We start from the raw sequence: 25385 nt of genomic DNA on the forward strand, positions 1-25385 counted from the left end.
TTTTAATAACTCATTTCTAATAACTGATTTATTTTTATCGCTGCCATGATGACAGTAAATAATATTTTACTACATATTTTTCAAGACACTTTTATACAGCTTAAGGTGACATTTAAAGGCTTAACTGCGTTAATTAGGTTAACTAGGCAGGTTAGGGTAATTAGGCAAGTTATTGTATAACGATGGTTTGTTTTGTAAACTATCGAAAAATATATAGCTTAAAGGGGCTAATAATTATGTCCTTAAAATGGTTTTTAAAAATGAAAAACTGCTTTAATTCTAGCTGAAATAAAAGAAATAAGACTTTCTCCAGAAGAAAAAATGTTATCAGACATACTGTGAAAATGTCCTTGCTCAGTTAAACATCATTTGCAAAATACTGAAACAAATTAAAGGGGGGCTAATAATTTTGACTTCAACTATATATATATATATATATATATATATATATATATATATATATATATATATATATATATATATATATATATACACACATATATATATATATATATATATATATATATATATAGAATGTCTGTTTTCAGCATGTGACATCTCACTATGAGTACTTGCTGCTACTTAATTTCTAGAGCTGCTCTGAAAGTTCCTTCAACAGCATTTTTTTGTTTTATGTGAAGAAAATATTCATAAGCAGTTGATACCAGAAGTATTGCACATCCCAGCCTGGTCTTGTATTTTATACATGGGTATTATTACAGCAAAAAAAAAAACATACATTTTGATATGTTTTGATTGATGCTGAATGATCATTTAAAAGATAATTCTTATTAAACATTTACAGCTAAAAATGTCAAGTATTTACAAATCTCTTATATAATGAAGATACTTGCATTTTTATGATTTTATGGATATGATTTAGATCATTTAGAATATGATTTAAATTTTTAGATCACTTAACCCAACATAAAAATGTATTAGACTGAAAATGTACTAGCTCAATATGAGCAGGAAATTAATTTCTTAAAACTTTAAACCATGTGTTTTCCCTTTAAACCAAATCAAGTCATAACTTGTCCTATAAAAATATGTAGAATATGAGGAGAAACATTACAAACAAGCACAGTCACAATAATTGATTGTGAAAATGTCAACAGTGGTACCAAAAGTACTTTAAATCACAATCGCAGTCTTATAGGGCAGAATACGATATAGTTTTGTGTGATGTACAAAGCAAAATTTAACTCGCAAATAGCTGAAAATATCCACTCTTGAGGGTGCACATTTCCCATTCAAAAACACTTGACATAAAAACTAATTACTTTTGGGATTTAATGTTGTATTTTTGGTGTTTTTATGGTTCTGTTGTCAGTCAGAGCAAGACTAAAAAACATGTTTTGTATCTTACAGCAAGCAAAAGAAATAATACACCAGTAAAGTGTAGTTTTTCAACGTGATGTAATTTTTCAATCGTTCTGAGCAACAATAAATAATCATTTAGTTAAAAGAACATTTAAAATATTAATTTTAAGTAAATTATTTAATATTAAGTTGTCAATACATCAGTATTGTATGCTTCATTGTCTATAAAACACAAGTTAAACACTACATTTCCCAGAATGCCTTAATCTATTTTCTTTTTCAATTTTTCAGTTCTTTATTTTGAAATAAAAGCATTGAAACTTGCAGTACATCTTTCTAACTTTTGTATTTTTGTAATTTCTACAAATTCCAAACCATATTATATTACCTTCAGCAATTCTTCCAAAGACTGTTTTTAAATATTTTGTATAACTATTTGTTGGGATAGTCATTGCTTTTCACTTTTAAATGTGGACCTCTCTCATCTTTTATCATGGTGGCAGGCCATTGTGCAATTTACTAAACTGCCATTTATCATAACATGAAAAAAATGATGAAATGTAAAATAGAATAAGGGAACATAACAGTAATATGTGACACTGGGGCATTTGCTTTTCATCTCAATGCTGTTTGAATTCAAGTTTGATCAAAACTTGTTGATTTAAAACAAATATTTGTGTTGATTAATTTTTTTAATAAAGATTAAACTTAGTCAGATTTTAATTGTAGTCTTTGAACCATTTATGCCATTAAATGATCTTTGTTTTTGATTCTTTTACCAAGGCTTTCTATGTCTATTTGCATTATATTTCATATTTTAATACTGTTTATAATTGTAGAATAGCTCCTTTCTGCATTGCTTTCAATTTGTTTGCTTTGCTTGTTTTAGATAATCCACGTTAAATGTTTCCATGATCCTGAATTAAACTCTTTTTCTTCATATTGGCAAAAGCTTCCCAAATGTCAGTTTGCATACTTAACACAAATGTTTTCAGACTGACTTGATAATAATGACTTTATTTTCAAAGATGCTTTAGTCATCTCTTACAGTTAATCCAGGTAAATCTCTTTTGACTGCGCTGTTTAATTCCTTGCTAATCTTGGAGATTTATGCCACTTTGTGTGTCTTAAAAGAATTTGCTAATGGTGCCACCACCTTCAAATCCATCTTAGAAGATAACAGGATTTTTTTTCTTGTGCTATTAGCAAATGGCTTTCAGCTGCCCCCTGCTGCTCTGCGCCAAATTATTACAGATAAACTGTACACACTATACACAATTCTGCAGTGCAACAAGGCTGAACTCCATGGATTGGTGAAGATGACAAGATTTATAATAAATATCTATCATTAGCAAAATCTAGCAACTACAGGACATCAACGTATTAAATCATGCTAGCACTGGGTTAAACATAGTAGCAACATGCTAGTTTATGCTAGCCATGTGTTAAGATGTTTGAAAACATGCTAGTTTATGCTAGCAATGAGTTAAGATGTTTAAAAACAAGCTAGCAATGGCTAAAATGCATAAGAAATGTTAGCAACAGTTCAACTCAAGTAATGTTTAACTCTATATGTGAATTCATTGTATTAACATATTAAAACCTGTTAGCCATGTGCTAAAATGATAAACTAATCGATGCTAGTATGGTGTTTAATCATTGTAAGTTTTAAATCAATGTTAATTATTTTAAAACATGTTAGAAATGTGCAAGAAATTATAATGATATGCTAATGATATGGATATGCAAGCAACATACTAACCTAACAGGCTAACAATTAGCAAGAACTTGCCTTAAAGTTGGCATAAAATTTACTTTTTCAAATTTTCTTTTTATATATGTAAGTGCCTTTTATAAATAATGTATCTATGCACTTCATTAATTTAGTTTATTTTTTTTTTTATCAAATACCACAATCAAGGCAACACAGTGGCTCAGTGGTTAGCACTGTCGCCTCCCAGGAAGAATGTCCCTGGTTTGAGCCGGGGAAACGATATCAAAACATTAGTTTTGCTTTTATACATTTACCATAAAGTGACAAATGAAGTATTACAAACATACTAAATATTTTTCAGTGCACCAAGTAACACAACTTTGTAAAGTTAGTGCTTATAGAGTGTAATATGTTTAAATAATATGCTTACCTTGCAAATTTTTCACCAAAAACAGTTCTTCTTCTTCTTCTTGTTGTGTGTTGTTTGGCGGTTGGCAACCAGCTTTTTGGAGCATTACCGCCACCATCTGGATTGGAGTGTGAATCAGGAGTTGACTAACTTATGCATTCCTTATAATGCAACAAATCGGCACAAAAGAAAAAATAAATAAATTAAAAAAAAAAAAAAAAAAAAAACCTACAAATACCCATTTCCTAGGCCATAAATATATTTATATTCTATTACCTAACCCTGTGTCTTTCAAAAAACCAAAACAGTTCACACGTCAGGAGTGATTTTCTTGTTTTTGACTTTAATGGTTGAAGCAATGTTGTGTCGAGTGCTGTTGATTGCGTTAGTGACAACTAGTGGATTTTTTGGCATAACATACTTCAATCAGTAGAGTTGGCTCAATCAGGTTTAGTTAAGTTAGGTATACTCCTCTCAATAAAATAAAGTCCGTCATAATATGATCATCCATTTGATCGAGCAGACAGTTAAAGGGTTAATTTCAGGACCATTTCAGTTGGATATGGGAAACAAGAACCATCTTAACTTCCATTTTAAGCTGACTTTAAGTATTAATATATAAGTATATGAGATTAAGATATAAGATTATATAAATATACAAGATTAAATTTATAGCTTGCAATGCAGCGTTTTCAAGGCATTAAGTTTACACCAAGAGGATTTTATTATAATTTTTCTCAATAAAAACTCAAATTAAACCTAATGATTCTACCTGGTTCTATACAGCATGTTGTCTTATATACAGTTGAAGTCAAAATTATTAGCCCCCCTTTGATTTATTTCTTTTTTAAATATTTAGCAGATGATGTTTAACAGAGCAAGGACATTTTCACAGTATAATATTTTTTTTTTTCTCCTGGAGAAAGTCTTATTTTTTTATTTCAGCAAGAATAAAATCATTTTAAGGTCAAAATTATTATCCCCTTTAAGCTAATTTTATTTTCGATAGTCTACAGAACAAACCATCGTTATACAATAACTTGCCTAATTACCTTAACCTGCCTAGTTAACTTAATTAAACTAGTTAAGCCTTTAAATGTCACTTTAGGCTGTATAGAAGTGTCTTGAAAAATATCTAGTCAAATATTATTTACTGTCACCATGGCAAAGATAAAATAAATCAGTTATTACAGATGAGTTATTAAAATGTTTACAAATGTTTTTAAAAAAACTTCTCTCCGTTAAACAGAAATTGGAGGAAAAATATACAGGGGGGCAAATAATTTTGACTGCAACTGTATCTACAAATTTCTGTAATACCAAATATTACTAATTTTGTTGCAGTTACTGCAATGTCTGACCTAATGAGCGCTGTGAAAATCCTGGCTGGATCTACAGTGGAGATTGCAGCCGCTTCAGTTGGTGATCAGCACCTGGTGACTGCAGTGAGGTTGTCTGAAGATCACAATACAGCAGAGATCCTCAACGGGTTGGAGACTGTTGATGTTAAAGCAGACGAATCAGAGCCTGCAGGGGAGGCTGCGATAGATGCATCTGATCTAAATACAGCAGAACAGGATGAACTGTCTTCAGCACTTCACCCAGTAGACAAAACAACTGTAGAGGTGGCAGATGATGACCATGTCAACTCTGAAGCAAATGACTCTCATGTTGCTCAAACTGATGTTGAAAGCCATTCTTTAGCAGAGGGTGCAGAGATGGAGAACACTGTGGAATTAGTAGAGTCAACAAACCCTGTGGTGGTGATGACAGAAGATGATACAATCTCTGGAGCTGCAGAGTCCATGACTGAAACTGTTGAGGTGGTGCATCAGATAATGGAGGAATATAAAGCATTATATGATGATCTAGCTGGCACAGAAACAGAACATACAGATCTCACAGCACCACCAGACATGGAGATATCAGAGACAGTGTTGGATGCAGTGGATGAAATTAAGCCAGCTGAAGCATCAGAAGAAGGTAAATGATGCCACGCAAAAAATATATATATATTGTAATCCAGATTGCACACATGCATTTGAGGTAGTTCTGGAAATTTGTTAATTTTTTTCCACAGATAATGAAAGTGGAAATGTTACGATGACCATGCCACAAGCCTGAAGTAAATGTACCACAGAACATGACTTTGGAACCTGAGAAATCATGTGAAGCCTAAAGAGTCTGCACAATAACACAGTGAACTAACATTTACTGGTGTTTTAAAGCCATCCAATGATAACGGTATAAGATAACATCAGTCAAAATATGTTTGCACATTTAGTCAATGGTTTATATTCATTAAGTAATTTCCGAACATCAATATTTATGAAAACTAGTCAGTTTTAACAGGATTTGGGGTTAACTGTCATATCAACCTCTGGAAATAATGTTCTGTGACATTGTATTATGTAGATTTGTGGACACATTCATGTTTTAAAGTTGCAGAGTAAAAAAGGTTTTTATTATTTTAAAGCAAAACAACACAGAAGAGGTACACTGTCAAAATTAAATGGTTAGCTTATTTTTAAAGTGGAGGGATGGAAAAAGACTTGGGGGAAGGAAGCGGTTGGGCCCCCTGATATGAGTATCTCTGGGGGCCCCAAAAATGTGTGGGCCCTTCGAGTTTCAAGCCCATTTTAAAACAGTTTTTATTACTTGAAATACTTTTTTAATTAACCTAAATTTAATTAATTAATAAATTAGATTAACTTGTGATAAACAAACAAAAAAAACTGTTGACTTATTGACCATTTCATTTTTACAGTGTTTGTACCTGCCCTTTAAGTGGCATGTTTATTTATTTATTTACTTACTTAGTTATTTAATATGCTATTTCAGTTCAGGTTTGTTATTCGGTATTCAATGAGTTAGTTTCGGTTCTTCTCTGTTCATTAAAACTTATAGACTTGTGTGAATTTATAGAATGCAGTTTAAAATCATACTATTACATGTCTTCAGATTCAATACGTTGAATACTTTTCAGATTATTGAAATTCAAGAATTCTGCTTAAGTCATTTCAAGTATGCACACTTGCACAGTGTATATTCCACTGTTCTGCACAAAATTAAATCGTTGAAATATATTTTAAAATCTTTGTATATTTGTAAATTTTTCGTTGAAAATAAAAGGAAATAGTTTGCCCACATACATGAATCTAGCTAATGAACAGACTATAAATTGCATTATGGACATTAGTGAAAAAGCAGTCATCAACTATGATGAGTCAGATATTGTAGTACATCATTTTAACTGACGAATAAAAACGAACTGTAAAAAAACTGTTTTCCAGTTCTCATTTCATTTCTTTCTGGTACAATCTTGATTTCTTTGTTTTGAAAAGCGTTTGTTCACAGGCTTCTAATTAAAATACATTTCCAGTAAAATAATTTAAAACTACTCGATATTGATTTAATGGGAATAATGCAGCAAACGAAGTTGTGACCGAGTTCAAACAGCAGATGGCGCCACATACTGTTATTTTATGACCCTACCGTCCGTTTCAAAAGCATAACCATTTTCTACAGGTTACGAAATGACCAGATCTGTATCTAAGTTATATTTCCTGGAAATCTGTACTTTTCCAAATGATTTTTTTTTCTCTATTCTGAAAGCAATTAATGCAAAATAACTACACTGCAGACAATTTAACATTCAATAAAAAGTCAGATTTTATGCTATTCTATAAATTGTGTACATTCTGTTATAGATTTATATAAAGATTTACATAAGATTTTTTTTACAAAATGTAAAAGCGAAATAATATTTTGAACAATTTTATTGATAATTGTGTAAAATTAAAAAGTTTTAAAATAATAATAATAAAAAAATAATGCTGTAGTCATGTCATGTTAAATTTCCCAGCTTCCGGCAGGGGATGCTGCAGCACCCTCAGCACACAATTAGAAAAATGTATTTGAATAAAGAAAACTGTTGTATATGGCTATTATTTATGCGGTAAGTTTAAACAACAACATATTTCTTTATTTTATTTAAATTTTTTTTTACATATTTAGATTTTTTATTAACCACTCATGGTTTATCAAGTCCACATGAGCTCAACAAAATACATTATTGTATACTAATGTTAGCTAACATTTTCTGCAAACACATTTGATACGTTTCTGATGAAAAATGAAGAATGGTTTTAAATATTGACATTTGTTTCATTTGTGTGATTTACAACAGCATGTGCCTTGCCAAACACAATGACTTATGCTTTCAAATACAAATTAATATTTGCTATGATTCGAGGCTATAGTTTTTGTGATTGTTTTGTTAAGGACCTAAAAACTTGTTCGGCATTACTGTGCTTACAACATTACATATACTGCAATTTTTCGAGTACAAAGTAAGTATGCTTAGAAAGAAATATATCTGGGGCAGCATGATGGCGCAGTGGGTGACAATCGCCTCACAGCAAGAAGGTCGCTGGTTCGAGCCCTGGTTTCCCCCACAAGTCCATAAACATGTGGTATAGCTAAATTGGCCATATAGTGTATGTGTGTAAAAGAGTGTGTATAGATGTTTCCCAGAGATGGGTCGAAGCTGGAAGGGCATCTGCTGTGTAAAACATATGCTGGATAAGTTGACGGTTCATTCCACTGTGGCATCCCCAGATTAATAAAGGGACTAAGCTGAAAAAAATGAATGAATGAATGAATGAATGAATGAATGAATGAAATATATAGCTAAGTCTATAGTCTTTGACAGGAATGGGCAGTATTTATGATACAGGTATTTCAAATTGTATTTTAAATACAAAATAGTAACTTGTAATGGCTTAATATTTTGTATCAAAATGCTTTAGTGTCTTGTATTTTTGCATTTAAAAATACTGTAAAATACTTTGTAAGCAGTCTGATGACATATAAATGCACCCTCTGATTGGTACTTTGGACATAATTAACTCTAAAAATAGTAAATAAAAAATAAAATATATGGACAAAGAGTATACTGTACAAATAGGGTTACAAAGTGGATTGCTGTACAAAGTGGATTGCTGTACTGTACAAAGTGGATTGCTGATGCCAAATGTTTGTCTTTAAAACAAACTACATAAAAAATAATCTTAGTGGTGATACCTACAATACTTCATTGGCTGTTTTAAATGCCAGTTGAACAGCAGGTATAGTTGCAATGTATGGCAAATGAAGATGTATGCCTTAAGATGTCAAAGTGACACCAGATATGAAAATGTAGTAATCTCCCAAAAACACAAACTAGGGATATCTAATATAGGTAAAAGTTCCTTTATGTACTTACAAAGGTACCACAACCTTAATTTCCATATGTGTTGACTATATGTTGTTTTCCTTATAGCTGAATTTTCTTGGTGTGACAGGTGGCTGAATAGCCTATGTAACATGTATCATGTGTGTGTAGTGTAAAGTGTGTTCTTTGTTCTTGGCTGTTGAACAATTAAAAAAAATTGAACTATAAAAATAAACTTCTAAAAACTGAAAGCAGGATATAGTATACACTCTCAGAAATAAAGGTATGCGAGCTGTCACTGGGGTGGTACCTTTTCAAAACGTAAACATTTGTACTTATGGGTCCATATTTGTACCTCAAAAGTATATATTAGTACCTGCACATTTTGAGAGGAACACTTTTGTACTTTTTAGGTACTAATATGTACCCTTGAGGTATTAATATGGACCTTTTAGGTACAAATTTGTACCTTTTGAAAAGGTACCACCCCAGTGACAGCTTGTGTACCTTTATTTTTGAGTTTCAGAGTTTATTTGAGAAAATAGATATCAATTTTGACACTGAATATTGAAGAGTCAGTTTAATGGTAAAGGGATTGATGTCATGCTCCTTTATAAAAGTATTTTGTAGTATTTTTAAAATACAAAAATACAGTATTTTATTTTAATACATTTTTGCGACTGTTGAATTTTGTAGGGCGACGCAGTGGTGCAATAGGTGGTGCTGTCGCCTCACAGCAAGAAGATCGCTGGTTCGAGCCTCGGCTGGGTCAGTTGGTGTTTCTGTGTGGAGTTTGCATGTTCTCCCTGCGTTCGGGTGGGTTTCCTACGGGTGCTCCGGATACAGGTGAATTGGGTAGGCAAAATTGTCTGCAGTGTATGAGTGTGTATGGATGTTTCCCAGAGATGGGCTGCGGCTGGAAGGGCATCCGCTGCATAAAAATGTGCTGGATAAGTTGGCGGTTCATTCCGCTGTGGCAACCCTGGATTAATAAAGGGACTAAGCCGAAAAGAAAATGAATGAATGAATGTATTTTGTAGTTTATTTTGATACACTTAAAACTAAGGTATTTGGTATTTTATTTAAAAATACTTTTAAATGTATTTTTGCACAACATTGGTCTTTGATTATTTATTATTTCTCATCGAGACAGTAATTAACTTCTGAGTGTCTCTCTCTCTCTCTCTCTCTCTCTCTCTCTCTCTCTCTCTCTCTCTCTCTCTCTCTCTCTATCTCTGTTCTCTTTCTTTTTCTCTCTGTCGATGTCTTTCTGCTAAGATTTTGACCTGGAGTCTGTCTGCAAACTCAACTTCGTGTCCTATGTGCCTGATCATCATAGAGTCTGGTTTGACTTGCACTGCTGTATAGTGCTGGACGCCCATCGTCGTCATCATCATCATCATCATCATCATCATCAGTAGTCAGTGAACTAGTTCAGTGTGTCTGTTTGGAGAGACCCGTATATGTGTGTATGTGATGATCAGGTGTGTTAGCGTTTAGCCGCTAACGGCCACAGTCTGACGGGCTTTTACACGCCACAGCCGCCAAACTCCATGTTTCTTATATCTATGTAAACCAGACCAACACAGAGCGTGGGTTTCATTGGGAAAATCAGCTTTTAAGGTAAGAAATCTACTTTTATGCCACCCATACCCCGAAGAAGCATTAGCAGGGACTCTGCGGTTGTATTAGCTTAGCTCTGTAAAACGAAGCTAATGAGGCACTTTGCGGTGCTCTTTAGTTTCGCTTTGCAATATAAAGAATATGCCTGACATGTAGACAATTGTTGTTTTCTTATATATATGTGGAATTGGCTGACTTTGTTGTGTTTCAGCTCGCATGTGTCGTCTTTTTGCAGACGGGCTAAGCTAAATGCTAGCAGAGTTGACAACTATAACCATGTAACGTTACGCTGTACATACTTTTTTTTTTTCTCATTAAAATGTGGCTTTTTGTTGAAGTAAGGGGTTTATAATTTATATTAGCTTATGTGAGCTTTATATTTTAGTTTTGAAACTGATCCACTGCATTTGTGTCAGAGATGCTCAATGTTCACAAGGTTTATGCTCAAGAAAAAGCTGTCTTTATTCCATAAAAGAGCACGTGTATACTTTAAGTGTAGGTTTTCCTTTTAAGGGATTGAGATAACATTGGTGTGTGCTATTTTCTTTAGTGTTTATTTTGTGACGCCCACATATTTGGAGAGAGTGCAGGATCAGGACTTTGTTGTAGTCACTGGTGTAAACAGTGATGCTACACGCACTCTTATGGTAAACATCAGGATTGTATTTGCTGACATGTAAATTAATTGTTACTGTGAAATGCAGACCTGTCTGATAACGATCTCATAAGCAAGGCATTACTTTAGTGTTAAAATCATGCCACAGACTTTTCTTCTACAGTTCAGACCAATTCCTTTGGCATGCGGTGATGTTTGACTATCTAGACTACTGATCTTTTCGTATAGACCTGGGGTTGTAGCATTGGGGTTTGTAATGGTATTAAAAAACAAGATTATTGTTAGCATATGTCCATTTAATACCCCTAACAGATACTTTTTAGACCTCAATGTGTCAGTAAATACTAAAATCAATGTATTTCAAATCTGAGTGTGCTGGACACTTTCTTACAATCACTTCATATCTAAAAACAAACAGACAAACAAACATTGTGCGTTTATAAAGTGTGCTTCAAACAGGTGAGAGGGTTTGACAAACCACCTGTATAAAACACACTCTTTTATCTCTGACACTTCAACTGACACCTGCACCGGACACTTTCTTACAATCACTCCATATCTACAAACAAACAAACAAACATTGTGCATTTATAAAGTGTGCTTCAAACAGGTGAGTGGGTTTGACAAACCACCTGTAGAAAAAACACTCTTCTCTTTTCTCTCTCTGTATAATAATCCCCCGCACCCCTCCTTGTTCTAGCACTTAATTCTCTGAACACTAACAGTTCCTTATATATTCATAATTCCTATTTGTATAATTCTTGCATGGCTCTAAATTATTCTTTTTGCTTGGTAGCACTGGTGCTCCTAACTTTAAAAATGCAGTTGCACCAGCCAAAATTTTGTCGCACACACCAAGAATTATGTGCACAGCTACTACAAGTTTTATATTAACAGATTTATTGCATTTGAAATCATCCTGACGATTAAATGAAGAATTAAATGGAACATCTCACACTTAAAATGTGTAGATTCAATGGCAAACACTGTTACCTGAAAACTCCATCATACAGACTTTACAGTGAATGGCTTTACGAGTCCTTGCCACTCTTGGAAAAGTGTATCACTAATTAGATGTGCCATTATTTGTAACTTTAGATGGTTTCTAAAACAAAATCTGTCAGTGTGGTTTTCATTCTCTCATCTTCAGCGCTTTACATTTTCATAGCTGTTGCTTCCCATAACCTGAAAGCAAAAAGCATTGACAAAGCATAGCCAATATATTTGATCTCAGTTCTAGAGCAGTGCATCATCAGAAGAGCTTGAAGGCGAGGCAAGCATTGCGGGATTTGTTTACTGTAGAATGTTGACATGTTGACTGTTTTATACTATTTCCTAGTGATGCGTTTTACGTTTTTAGGTGCAAAGATGCATTCTGCATGAAAGTCTCCTAAATCTGTGCATGTGGTGAACATTTTGCACGGCAACATTTTTATCCATTCGCACAAATGCTCCCAAATATATTGTGAGGTCGCATAGGTAAATTTTCGAGCCCTGTCTCGTGTGTATTGCTTCTTGTTGAATTGTTAAATACCTCTTCAGTTGTAAGTCACTATAGACAAAAGCATCTGCTAAATTTAATGTGAAATAAGATTAATAAATACTTTAGAAATATCATTCAATGGTAGTTCGTTAACCTTATTGTATTACTATATTACTGAACAGACTTTTAGAATTGGAGGATCTTATTATGTGTTATTCTGATTCTATGTAATCAAAAGAGAATGAGAAAGCAGACTCCTTTTCACTTAAAACCAGTAAATTGTTCATACGTTTATAAAAACAAAGAGAGAATGGGACTTGCATACAAGGAACTAACTATGTAATTACCCCCAATGTTTGGAAAAAAACCTCGATAAACTTTCTAACCAGTGGGACTAGATTGTTTACACCCACTTCGATTCAGTTTTAGAGTTTTTAGCTCAAATTAATTCCTAAAAACTTCATAGTCTAACTGCAGTAGTGTACGTTTTCTTGCCATGACAATGTGACAATAGCCGAATAGAAAAATGCTGGCATTGCTTTAAGCACAAACAAACAAACCATTTAAATCAGGGGTGTCCAAACTCGGTCCTGGTGGATGACCATACAAACAAATGCAGTACAAAGATTTAAGATTAAGAGTAAGATTAAAACAATGTTATGTAACAGAGATTTTTTCAGATTTTTTTTTTGTCAGTTAGTTGATGAAAATGTTACTGTTAATTTTTGTTGTAAGCATTTGTCCATTAATTAACATTAGCATACTGTTTTAAAAATGTATTAGTAAATATTGCTATAAAAGAGCGACACATGGCACAGTGGGTACCACTGTCGCCTCACAGCAAGAAGGTCGCTGGTTTCTGTGTGGTGAATTCTTCCCGTTGCATGTTCTCCCCGTGTTCATGTGGGTTTCCCCCACAGTCCAAAGACATGCGCTATAGGTGAATTGGATAAGCTAAATTGTCCCTAGTGTATGTCCTGGTCCTCCAAATTGGGGGTTGAACATTGGGCTAACAACTGGCCTCATAAAAACTAGATGTTACGAAACACCAAATATGGTGCGGCTAAATATCAACTGCGATATAAATGGCCCTGGGAGTAAGTAAATATTGCTATCAATAATTAATAAATGCTTTTGAACTATTTAAATTGAAATTTCATGTTAAGTTATATAGAATATTTTATATAGCGTAAAATAATTATACACAAAAATGAAATCTAAATATTTTAATTAAATTTTAGGAATTGCCATTTCAATTTTACCATTGTGGTCTACTCTCCTGCACAAGGATAATCATATCTTTGGCTTTTAAAAGATTGAAAACCCCTTATTTAGAATAGCCTGCTGAGAATGGAGGGAAGTGCTGAAGTCAACGAAAGCAGACTTTGATCCACCTAATCAGCAGTTGCTCATTTTTAACCGATAAGGTCTTTGAAAGGTGCAGGGCCTTGAATGGATTTCTTTGCTCCATTAGGAATTACATCTACATATCTGCTTCTAAATCACAATATGATTATAAATGGTCTAAAAGCCAAAGAAAGATGGTTTATTGAGACGAATGAGCAAGCATGGACAGGTCAAAGATTGGGGAGATTAATCGAAATAAGGGCGGGTCGTAAAAGCATGTTCGTGCATTAGATTATGTCCTTATGCAGACGTTGCTGGGTTTCCGATTGAATGCCCATGATAGGGTGAGTTTTTCCTTTATGCTTTCATTGAATGTGAGTTTTTCCTGCAGTCCACATCTCAGTGATTCACTGAACTAACTTGGACTTTATCACAGTAAGATGTGTAAATGCAAATAGGTATATCAGATGCCAAATTGTCATGTAGTGAAAGTAGTTTTAAATGTTAAACCTTTCCACTAGAACAGAGTGTTAGGAAAGTAAATAGACTGAACATTTAGATTTTGTGTTGTTAAAAATGAAGGTTGGATTAATAAACTGGGTCTCCTTGCTTTTCCAGATGCGCTGAGATTAATAAGTGGGGTGTGGTTCAGTGCTCTTTGGAACTGGAATTATTACATACTAAGCCTTTGCCCCCTCTGAGTTATCGTTGGCATGGACAGATAGTTTTACAGCTGTGCCACCCTCGTTCCATTTCTTAATTATATACTCTGGGGAATAGCTTCTACAAGCTTCTGATTGGTTAATGCGGTTGCAAAAGTGCAATCTTGATTAATTCTTTTCTATATTAAACAATAAACATATATATTTCGATATCAGTTGTTGTTACTTCCAGATTTAAGAGTATTCCAACAATGATTGAAGCCACAAATTAGAGGGTCTTTTAAGAAGCATAACTTTTTTTTGGCAGCCGAAAATTCGGTGCATCTCTAATATCAACACACTTCTAGATTCCCATTGTTGCACCTTTTTGCTTTGTGATTGGCTCCTATATCAAAATAGAAAAAAAAGCCCAGAGCTTATCATTGTCATTGACATAAATTGTATTGTGATTTGATATAATATAGTTTATCGGCTCTACCCTACTCAGGCCAATACATTTTAAAGTGAAAATTAACTAAACAGCTCCCGAATCTCCTTTAGTAATGAATCTGCACTTTGTTGCTATAAGGAGAGAATTGTTGAGAGCTCATTTTGATGTAACTGAGCATGGGCACTCAGCACAACTCTGCCTTTTGCTGTGATTAATCAAAACACATCTGATTGGCCATTGTGTTCATAAGCTCAACATAAGTTGATTGGTTCTTATTTTTAAAAACACCACTGTGAAACATCCTACTAATTTTGTGCTGACCTTGTGGGTTTGGGTGGATAAATTAGTTCTAGATCATTGGACTCTGTTTCAGTTGGTATGGTAAAATCAATGAGGATTTAGGACGCAATCAGAGCTGAAATTTAGACGTGGGGATTTTGTTTTCAAGACAGGTTTTAAGTCACAGGAAATAAGAGGGATGAGAAATATATCTATAACAACAAAAACATGTTTTGTTTTTTTGACCCTGGCTGCATGTAAACATATTATAAGATAGACTCAAAACTAAATGCAAAACCCTATAAAATAGAATATTAGTGCCACATTAAGTTCTTGCACAATACTGACTGACCAGATTTTTATTCTTTTTCTATTCTATTCTGTGCTGTGATACTTTTTTAATGTTTATTATCGTTCATTATTCTGTAGATTAGATCTGGTGTAACTATATATTATATAAGCATAAATACTATATAAGAGATCAGCTTCATTTGGTGGGAAAAACTATTCTATGAAGTCAATGATTTATTAAAGTTTGTTAATGTGCACATCTCTTATTAGATACAGAAAGCATTCTTTATGCTGCTTTGGTTATTTGAAGCTTGTGTTGTCATTTGGCATCCAGAATTTGAATGTTGGAAATTTTGTCTGCTTGGTGAACCAATTTTGTACAAGGTCAGTCAACATTTGCTCTGTGGTTGGCCCAAATATTTGACCCCTGCTGACTCATGCACAGATTCCTCTGTTTGCCATCTTCTCTTTTGGCGACTGAGTCATAATAAATATATATATAAAAAAGAAACCACCTTCTTTTGTAAAACTACAAACCTAGAGTTGGAGTAACAGATTGCATTTCTGAGTGATAATGAGAAATTACTAATCTTTTAATATATTGGTTTAGTCTATGTACTGGTGTTGTTTTTTGTAATATCTAAAAATTGATATCTTTAATAACTATTTTCTTGAAGAGCATATTGCAATGGTGTTTCACTAAATAATTTCAGTGCGTTAGTCAAAAAAAGGCTTTATGATTGTAATATTTTTAGGCCTAAAAAGACTTTCCACCCAGTATTAAGATGGCTTTTTGTCATTCTGGTCACAATTGGACTATAGCCCCTTTTATACATACAGACCTTTCCGGAATTTTGTATGTATGAAAGGGATCATGTGTGAACTTTTTTTATTTTTTTAAATACTGGTAAATTCGTTCCGACAATTTTCAGAAAGGAGAAGTTGTAACATCGCCAGCAATTTGCCGGAATGATGCTCTGTGTGAACGTAGAAGAAATATTGCCGGGAAGAGCGCGTTCACGCTTAGAACATGCTGACGTGAGACATGTACTCCAGCCAATCAGAACATTCAGATGCAATCACATCTGTGCTGTTTATAAAAAGAAAAGCCTTTGAATATTTTTCCAGACACATTTAGCTACTAGATGTTAGTAAAATAACGTTTCTATGGTCATTATTAATGCCAACTGTGGAAAAAATGAGCAATAAAATGCTTATGATAAACCATTTTTTGTTTACCTTCAAGCTCAGCTTCAGTTGCTTGACACGTGTGCACATGAAGCAGCCGGTGAGCGCCTGCACACATACATATTATGTACCAACAACAAAAGCCAGATCCCTTCTGTGTTTACAAATATGATCGCAGCCGTTTAGAGATCATTTATTGTTAATAATGTCAGAATTTACCGGTATTTTGGAATTGATGTGTGTATGGAACGTTCTTGTCTGTGTAAACAGCGCTTCTTTTTAAATTTACTGGTAAAGTCATTCCAGTAATTTTCCAGATATTTACCAGTATCACTGTGTGAAAGGGGCTAATGTTAAATGATTACAGTTGTAAACAAGGTCAGAAATGTTTTAGTCTTGTCTGCTAACAGAGGATAGTAAACCCATTTGTTCAAATAGCCAATGAAGACCACCTACTCTATTCTTACTGAACTAATTTTGCAACATTTTGGGATGTATTGAAGAACACTAGCTGGACTAGCTTTTATTTTATCATCTGATATTCTAAGTACAATGTTCTGTCGTTAGTCCGGATTACACAATTTTACAGCATTTAGTGCAGTTAGTGGTAGCTAGTGGAATTGAATATAAAGCTGCTGCTTTGTGTACGGTTTCGTCTCTTTTCACTCATATTTATAAACAGTGAGCTCATTTTATAACATTAGATCACACATTCTACTGGACTGTTCTGCTTTTAATTATTGCAATTAATTAACTCTCTTAAGTCCTTTAGCAAAGCGTCACCGTGAAATTTTTTTACAATTTTTATCATGTATTCACGCTAAAAATATTGTATTAAGCTTATAAATTCATGTATTCATTTTGTTTTTTTGTTTTTATTGTATATTTATTAATAAAATGGTATTGCCATGAATGAATAGCCTTTGTTGCCATGCATTAAATCAGAATTCATCGTCATCATTATAACATTAGATCAGAAAAGGACCCTACACACACACACACACACACACACACACACACACACACACACACACACACACACACACACAAACCCAAAGACCATCCCCTCAAAGAAATTAAGTGGTTGAAAGCAGACAAAAGAGATGGATAAAATCGCAATGTATAATAATTAAGAATGTGTTTCCTTAATATGGCTTTGATCTGATCATTTTGAACTCGAATGACTTAGAGATAGTTCATCCAAAAATAACTTTTTTGTCATCTTTTTCTTACCCTTGACTTGTTCCAAACCTGTATGAGGTCTGGAACAGGTCAACGGTAAGAAAAAGATGTGACGATACTGGAATTTGATACCAATGGGTATCAAAATTTGAAAAACGTCCATTTCCTCCAGCATATATTTGCCATTGCGTTCACGTGCTCAACAGAAATGACTGTGATCGGCCGTGAATGTCATCGGTTCACCAAACTCATAGCTGTTTACTGCGTGTAACCACAGATACAGGGACACTGGAGCATTTTAAAGCCACGATTCATTAGCAGATCGCTCGCATGTCAGCTTATAGACAAATTAGCTGATCGACGTGACTTTAAAATGCTCCTGTGTCCCTGGATCTGTTTTTACAGTCAGTAAACAGCAGTGAGTTCGGTGAACCTTTTTCTTGACTGACACACAGAAACAGCAACATGTGCGGCATGACATCTCTTTGTTGCAGAGACGCTATTGGGTAAATGCCGGCAAAGTAGAACACAAGCAGCTTGAAGCAGAAAGCGCGAGTATGTCTGCGGTCTGGATGTATTATAAAGTTAATGACTAGAACATTGCCATAGCAAACTGTGAGATATGTAAACTTGGGATTGCCTGCTGGGTATTTTAAGTTGAGGTGCTATTTGTTTTATATTAGATTTTTTGTATTTACTGTTGCACTAAAGTCCAAAAGTGAAGAATTGATATTTATTACTTAGTTGTTCTAGCTGCCGCACAGAAGTGCTCTGTTTGTTAGCAGAGTTTTGAATGTTAAAATAAGATGAATTAAATAAAAACGTCCTGGATCTGTTTCTTTGCTCTTCTTTATTCTTTTTTTATGTATTATTGAAGTTTCAGATCGGGTATCGGCAGATACTCAAAATCAAAAATCAAAAGCAAAAAAACCTGATCGGGACATCCCTATTTTATTTATCAAGTTTAAGAGTCTCTTTAACACTTATGTTGGTTTTATTATAAAGAGATCAGATATGTTGTTTACATATGTTTATTTTGACTATTAAAACTATTTGCCTTTGTTATGTTGGTTAAAAAAAAAAGTGGTTGAATAAATCCTAATATCCCTAAATGTATTGTTAAAGAGCCCATATTATGGGTTTTTGAAAATGCCCTTCCATGTAGTGTGTAACATAGCTCTAAGTGAAGTGAAATATCCAGCTAAGGCTTAAATCTGTAAGTGTACAGTGTTTAAAACTATTGATTCATCTATAAAAGAGTCGACTCATAGTGATTCAAACGAGTCATCTTGATAACGAGTCATTAGGTGTTTCGCGATGACGCAGCTACGAAACACAAGTAGTTGGGCGCGCAAACCCGGGAGATTTGAAACCTGCGGCCCCGCCCACTAACAGAAAAAAAAGTCTCACACACACACACAGAGACACACACAGACACTGGTCGAATGAAGTCACGCTGTGCAGATGGATATTATGGACAGTCTAATCAAAGATGAAACATCAGCATTATAGCCTAGCCTTGAGCAGTTCTGAGTGCTTCTGAAAACTATCTGCTTTCAAAGAAGACTTCTTCAGTTTGTTAAAGGAAGGATCAGTAAAGACTGATGGATCAGTGCATCATGAATCAGTTTCTACCCCCATTTCACAAGTGTAAGTAAGTGCGATTAAAACTGTTGCCTCGTCAAATTATGTATTTAGTTGTGTTTTGGTACTTGTAACTGCGTGTACTGTATCAGGTTAACTCTTTATATTCTCATCGCGTGTAAAGCCACGTTGAAAACGCGACGCGTGCCGCTTTGATTACGGATCGTCAGCTGTTTACACGCATGCAACGGACAAGTTTCAAAATATTTCAGCTCAATATTATTGTCTCCTCGTGTGTGTAACGCACGGGTATTCGCGGATATAACTGAGCGCCGCTCCTCTATGGACGCGCCGGCCCTGTGTGTGTGTGTGTGTCTGTGTCTCCTCGTGTGTGTAACGCACGGGTATTCGCGGATATAACTGAGCGCCGCTCCTCTATGGACGCGCCGGCCCTGTGTGTGTGTGTGTGTATGTGTGTGTGTGTGTGTGTGTCTCCTCGTGTGTGTAACGCACGGGTATTCGCGGATATAATGAGCGCCGCGCCGCGCCCTCTCTATTCAGCCGCTCCTCTATGGACGCGCCGGCCCTGTGTGTGTGTGTGTCTGTGTCTCGTGTGTGTAACGCACGGGTATTCAAGGGTGAATGAACGATGATAGAATATAATTTTTTGGGTGAACTATCCCTTTAAGTCACTGCATGGTTTCACAGCATAATAGCATACATATATTTTTTAAAAACATCCCATGGAAAAGAAAATTATGCAAATAAGAAAAGAAACAAGGATCAGTAAATGATGTTTGTGAAATATACCTTTGCTTCTGAAGGCTACAGAAGAACTGAATCTAGGAAAAACAGAAGTGGCTTTTTGTCAGTTAGGTGACATGTTTTGACCGAAAGCTGAGGTCAGTAGATTCTCATTGTGGAGTAATTTGTTGCATCTGGACGACTGTTGGGTGGAGGCTTGATTTTTGGCGTCCGCTGTGTGTGTGTGTGTTTCTAAAGGTGGGACGTTGCATCACTGGAGAGTCTGTTGAGGACACAAAAGCAGCGTTGTGCCCTGGTCATGTGACGCCTGTTCGGAAAGCTCTGACCATGTGATCCTGCCTCACAGAATGCTGAGTCCAACTTTCAAACGCTGTCTCACCCTGGAGACGTGAGCATGATAGAAAGATAGAGAAGGGGAAGATACAGAGCCACTGAAGAAGGAAAACTTAGTGAAACAGGTGTGAACGACATAACAGGAAATGAAAGCAATAGTGTGCAACAGCTCTGGCGTGCAGACTACGTGCGCTTCGCTCATTCGCTCCTTACTCACCCTTTCCCTGATGCTGTTGTGCTGGGGAAAGTGCCTGTCGTACGTGGAGTCAGTTTGTTGGAATGTGAAGATTTATCAAGGACAAGGAGCCATGGCTAAAGTGGACTGGAGTTGTCTTCGAATGTTTCCTGCAAAGTTGAAATACATCTCAGAACGGACAAGGAATTCCTCTGCTACACCAGGAACAATAGGTTGGAAACAGATGAGTTACTGCTTGAATTTCCTTGTAATACTGTCTAATAACTTCGCTAGTGTTGAATTGAAACATGCTTTAAGTAACAGTACACTCAGCGAGCTATTCAGCCACAAAGTGTAGAATAACATGTTATTGTAGGTTATGCAGAAATTTTAGAAGATTTCTGTATATTTAAGGACACAAGTAGTTCTAGAACAGCAGTTATGGGGAAATCTCTAATGGGAAAGTTGAAAGAAACTTGTCATTTTGTGTGATTTGCCCATAACATGATCCAGATGCATCTGTGAGGAAGTGTGTGTGTGTGTGTGTGTGTGTGTGTGTCACGTTTATTTGCCACACCCCTCTTCGTCCCTGCGCAAACCTTGTGACTGCGTTGCTTTGGCAATCGGGCTGGGAATTTACCAAGGAACTTTAACAATCTTCATTGTTTGTCTCTTTGACGTTCTCTAGTTACTCTTTGCGATAATTGAGTAAAAACAAACATCCTTGATGCCATGACGACATAGTATGTAGTGCAAGTATTTTCCCCCTATAGAACTCTTATTCACTCAGTCCTCATGTACATTTAGTAGAATAATGAGTTTGATGTTTAAAAATGATGAACCATTCAACATAAGTTCTAATGCACATGCTTTTATTTGATGAACATAAATGAGATTTGAGAGAAATCGTTCCTGATTTAATACGAGGAGAAGATCCTCCAACATGTTCTTTTTGGCAAAAGCCTTTATCCATTAAACTTGTTTTATTAGATTGTTCTGGTTTAAAAAAAAAAATTTAATTCGGTTAACTCTTTTGAGTTTAAGCTAAATACATATACAAATATTTATACTTATGCTAAACAGTTAAGCCAAATACAGTTTTAGAGATTTTAGCAAAAAAAAAAAAAAAAAGAATTGTGCATCATATAATTTGGCTTAAGTATCATTTTTCCTGCCTTGAAATGATGTTGGCATGGCATTAAACACAAACAAACTAAAGATTTTGGGGAAGTGATGGAGGGTAATAACTTTGTTTTTGCAGCTGAAGTTGCAGTATGTAAGTTTGACACCTAGTGGTTAAATTAGGTATTGCACTCCTGGTTCAAAACAAATGCAACTGCAGGTTGCCAGATTTACGACGCCAACAGCAGTGTGCCGGACTGTTGAGCCTAAAGGCTGATTCAAGTCGTGTTCTAAATAAAAGCAATGGCACACAATAGAAGGAATATTTCAATAGTAAAAAGAGTTTTGTCATAACCAATACCTCGAATTGATATATTAGAAACGGCTTCTATTTCTCTCAGGTAAACAACAGAAAACTATGAGATCGATCAGCATTGTTTTTCAGAGAAACAAGAATGTTCACTTGGCATGTTTCTTAAATATCTGCAAACATATTATGCTATTTTTTGCTTTAGAAGAGTCAAAAACTAGCATACAACACCTTTAAGTATTTTTGTACTCGGAAACAAGTTTTTTTTTTGCTATCTTACAAGATATTATTGTTTCTTTTTTGTATTTCTGAACATTTTACATGCAATCTTCTGTTTTCTTGATGCCATTTAATTTTTTTTATCTGGTATTTAAGTATTGGTCACTGTTGGTATTTTCACTTTCTGAAAAGAAAACTGCTCAGTTATTGTCATTTTAATATTCTGTAGTCAAGTGAAGTACTTTTATGGTGCACATTTATCCTCTAGTTTTTATTAGATAAAAATGTTGAGAACATTTTGTTGAACTGCTTTTGTTTTTCATATAAAAGAAAGACATACAGGCTTGGAATGGCATTTTAGATTTTAATTGAAGCATTCCTTTGGATCTCAATGGTTTGAGCACATGTTGTCACTGTATTGCGGTGCTCTGTCACTTTAGCCGTCTGGAGTGTGTTGGCGAAGTCACTCAATAATTCAGCTGATAGACTGTCCCACTGACGCTTCTTGTTTCTCTCCCTTTTTCTTTTAATGAAGGTTTTATTGTGAAGAACATTATTCTATGCTCTACAGTCCAAAACGTGTTAGCTGTTGCTATGGCGTCAGTGGTTCATATTCAGACTTCCTGTTTTGGTGTTCTGTTCCTAAGCAAAGAGTTTCCTGTTTAACCAGACTGATAAAACAAGCATGCAGGTTGCTTTGTTTCATGAAAGATTAACAGGTTTTTTTTCTCTTGTTTGTTGTTGTGCAGTCCTGGAGTTTGCCACAGGAGGTCAGCAGAGTGTTGGGCATGAGTCATGACTTCTGTGGTGCTTGTAGACAGTGGAGGAGCAGTGGTGGAGTATGTCACTGCAGTCGATGACCATTTAACGGTAAGATACAATATTTGTCTTTAGCATATTTGCCACTTTGTATTAAGTTGCTGCTAGTCTTGCATCTATACACTGACTAGGGATGTTAACGATTACTCTGATTGATTGTCAGTAACCCTTTTAATCAAAAGACCTTGAGTTAGCAGCAAGCTCCATTTTCACATCCTGTTTCTGAGTTCTCTCACCCTTCCAACAGAGTTCGTTCTTCCGAGGTAATCTGGGAACACATTCATTGCTGCGAATAGCTTGTAAAATTGTGGGCAAATGACTTGATTAAACAAATTAAAGTGAAACCAGTTTCTGTTTTGGTGCTGAAGCATATAAGAATAGTTTTAAAGCACTTCACCTCAAATGTTATTTGTTGTTGATGTTTATTTTGTAGATAACTGACAAAACATACATTAAAATTAAAATATAAATGATACCAAATTAAAATCATTCCAAAAAGAATATGTTTCCAAGAAAAATAGCCTATATAAAGTGTATATTTTTGTTCGTGCTCGTCCACTACACAACTGTGCGGTGATGTTTTGTTTTGCTCCGTGGAAATAAAGGATTTTATTAATGCTTCACTGTAATCGTTTCATCACAAACCTGATGTGCTTTCATTTTATTTCCCGTCTCACCCACGGTGAGTTCAGGGCGAAAGACTTTAATAAGTAAAACTGGCTACAATTTAGTTAAGCCTGCATCAAACTGGCAGGAAAATATACATTAAATACAAAGGCTGGTTATTTTACCAGCGTTGAGGGACAAAAGTGGTAGTACAGTCATCAAAGAAAATATCTTAATATTAAAAAGGAAACATAAGCTTGACATCAGATCCTATCAGTGTTGTAATGAATGCCCTTAAATAATGTAACTGAAGTAATTGAGATTCTGTGGTTTGTCGTATATATATATATATATATATATATATATATATATATATATATATATATATATATATATATATATATATATATATATATATATATATATATATGTATAGATGTATAGATGTATAGATAGCCTGTTCTTCACAGAAGGCGCCTTTATTTAGCCTGTAGCCTACTATATAATTGTTTAAATTGTTTTTTTTTTTTTTTTTTGTGAAGTTTTACAAACTAATTTCTCGAGGAGCGCGTGATATAATTGATTGCAGCTGGTCACCCATCTACAATCATTAGTTAGCCAATCAGAATAATCCAAAGTCGCTATAAGTGGCCTTGCCTGGACTACTCCCTTACCTTCGTTTTCTGAAGAAACCCCCCACCCACCCCTTTTTCCCCTTTCCTCCTTTACCACAGGGAACTCTCAAGAACCACCTAATCTCGAACTCCCCATACATGCTCTATTGACCAGGCGGGAGCCCTGGGCTCAACTATCTCTGAGCTCAGGGTTCTCTCCCAGGACAGCATGCCAAACCTGCTAACATTTGTCAAACAATATCTAAGTGTGAACTCTTGAAATGTAGTTTATACATAAAATGAACGCTTGGCTTATTTCACTGTGGTCATTACTAAACTCATATTCGAACTAAACTGAAATTGAATTAAAACACGTGGAGTATTCCTATTTTAGTCTCAATATTGAAGTGCAGTACAGACATGTAAACACCTTAATCAAACTATTACTGATTTGTAGTACTTTTTGCTACATCTTACGATGTTAGATTGAGGTCTTACAAAGTATAATGATCAGTCTGGGCAAGACACCACACGTTACATTATTTGTAATGTTGTTAACTTTAATGAAAAGGCTCCGTGAATGGTCCTCCTGAGCATGTCCACATCAGTATAATAATTAATGTGCAATTTCTGTTTCTTTTTCATGTTGAAAGACCAGTGGATCATCTTTATTAATTTTGTTTGGCCTCTCTATATAGAATAAATCAAATAATAATGGCAATAATAGATATGCTGTAACACTTTAAATATCAAAGAAGTAACAAATCTGACAATCTGAATAGCCTGAGATCTGAATATAATAAGCTTTCAGAAAATAATTAAAGACCAAGGTCTTGGCAGCTTATGCAAGAGCGTTCCTAGAGAAGATTCTTGAGTTTTATAGGCAGGAGAATGTTTATGCTAATCAGTAAAGCGCAAACAAACTTATCTGTTTGTCACTAATCTACAGCTTACCAGATGTTTCCTCCACCTAGTTAGGGTCAGGGTGAAGGCAAGGTCAAGCCACTGTGAACCCTGAAGCACAATAGTGAAGTCAGACAAATGTAGAGGAGATATGAGTTATGGTTTTGACAGCC

The 25385-nt window shown here is 34.8% G+C and overlaps 1 protein-coding gene across 3 annotated transcripts in view; it reads left to right on the top strand.

Annotated features, from left to right (window-relative positions):
- The first annotated feature begins 10001 nt into the window (after positions 1 to 10001).
- Positions 10002 to 25385, top strand: part of elf2b (E74-like factor 2b (ets domain transcription factor)) — a 35295-nt gene continuing 19911 nt past the window's right edge. Inside the window, exons 1-2 of one of the 3 annotated variants that reach the window (XM_056461478.1) lie at positions 10002 to 10284; positions 23020 to 23140. In XM_056461478.1, the coding sequence (XP_056317453.1) occupies positions 23066 to 23140 (75 nt within the window). In that variant the 5' untranslated portion in view covers positions 10002 to 10284; positions 23020 to 23065. Of the gene's footprint in view, positions 10285 to 13973; positions 14075 to 20419; positions 20853 to 23019; positions 23141 to 25385 lie in introns of those variants that run through there. The other 2 variants (XM_056461494.1, XM_056461487.1) reach the window with 2 other exon arrangements.

This window comes from Danio aesculapii, chromosome 1 (genome assembly GCF_903798145.1).
Source record: "Danio aesculapii chromosome 1, fDanAes4.1, whole genome shotgun sequence".
In the NCBI taxonomy this organism is placed as follows: Eukaryota; Metazoa; Chordata; class Actinopteri; order Cypriniformes; family Danionidae; genus Danio; species Danio aesculapii.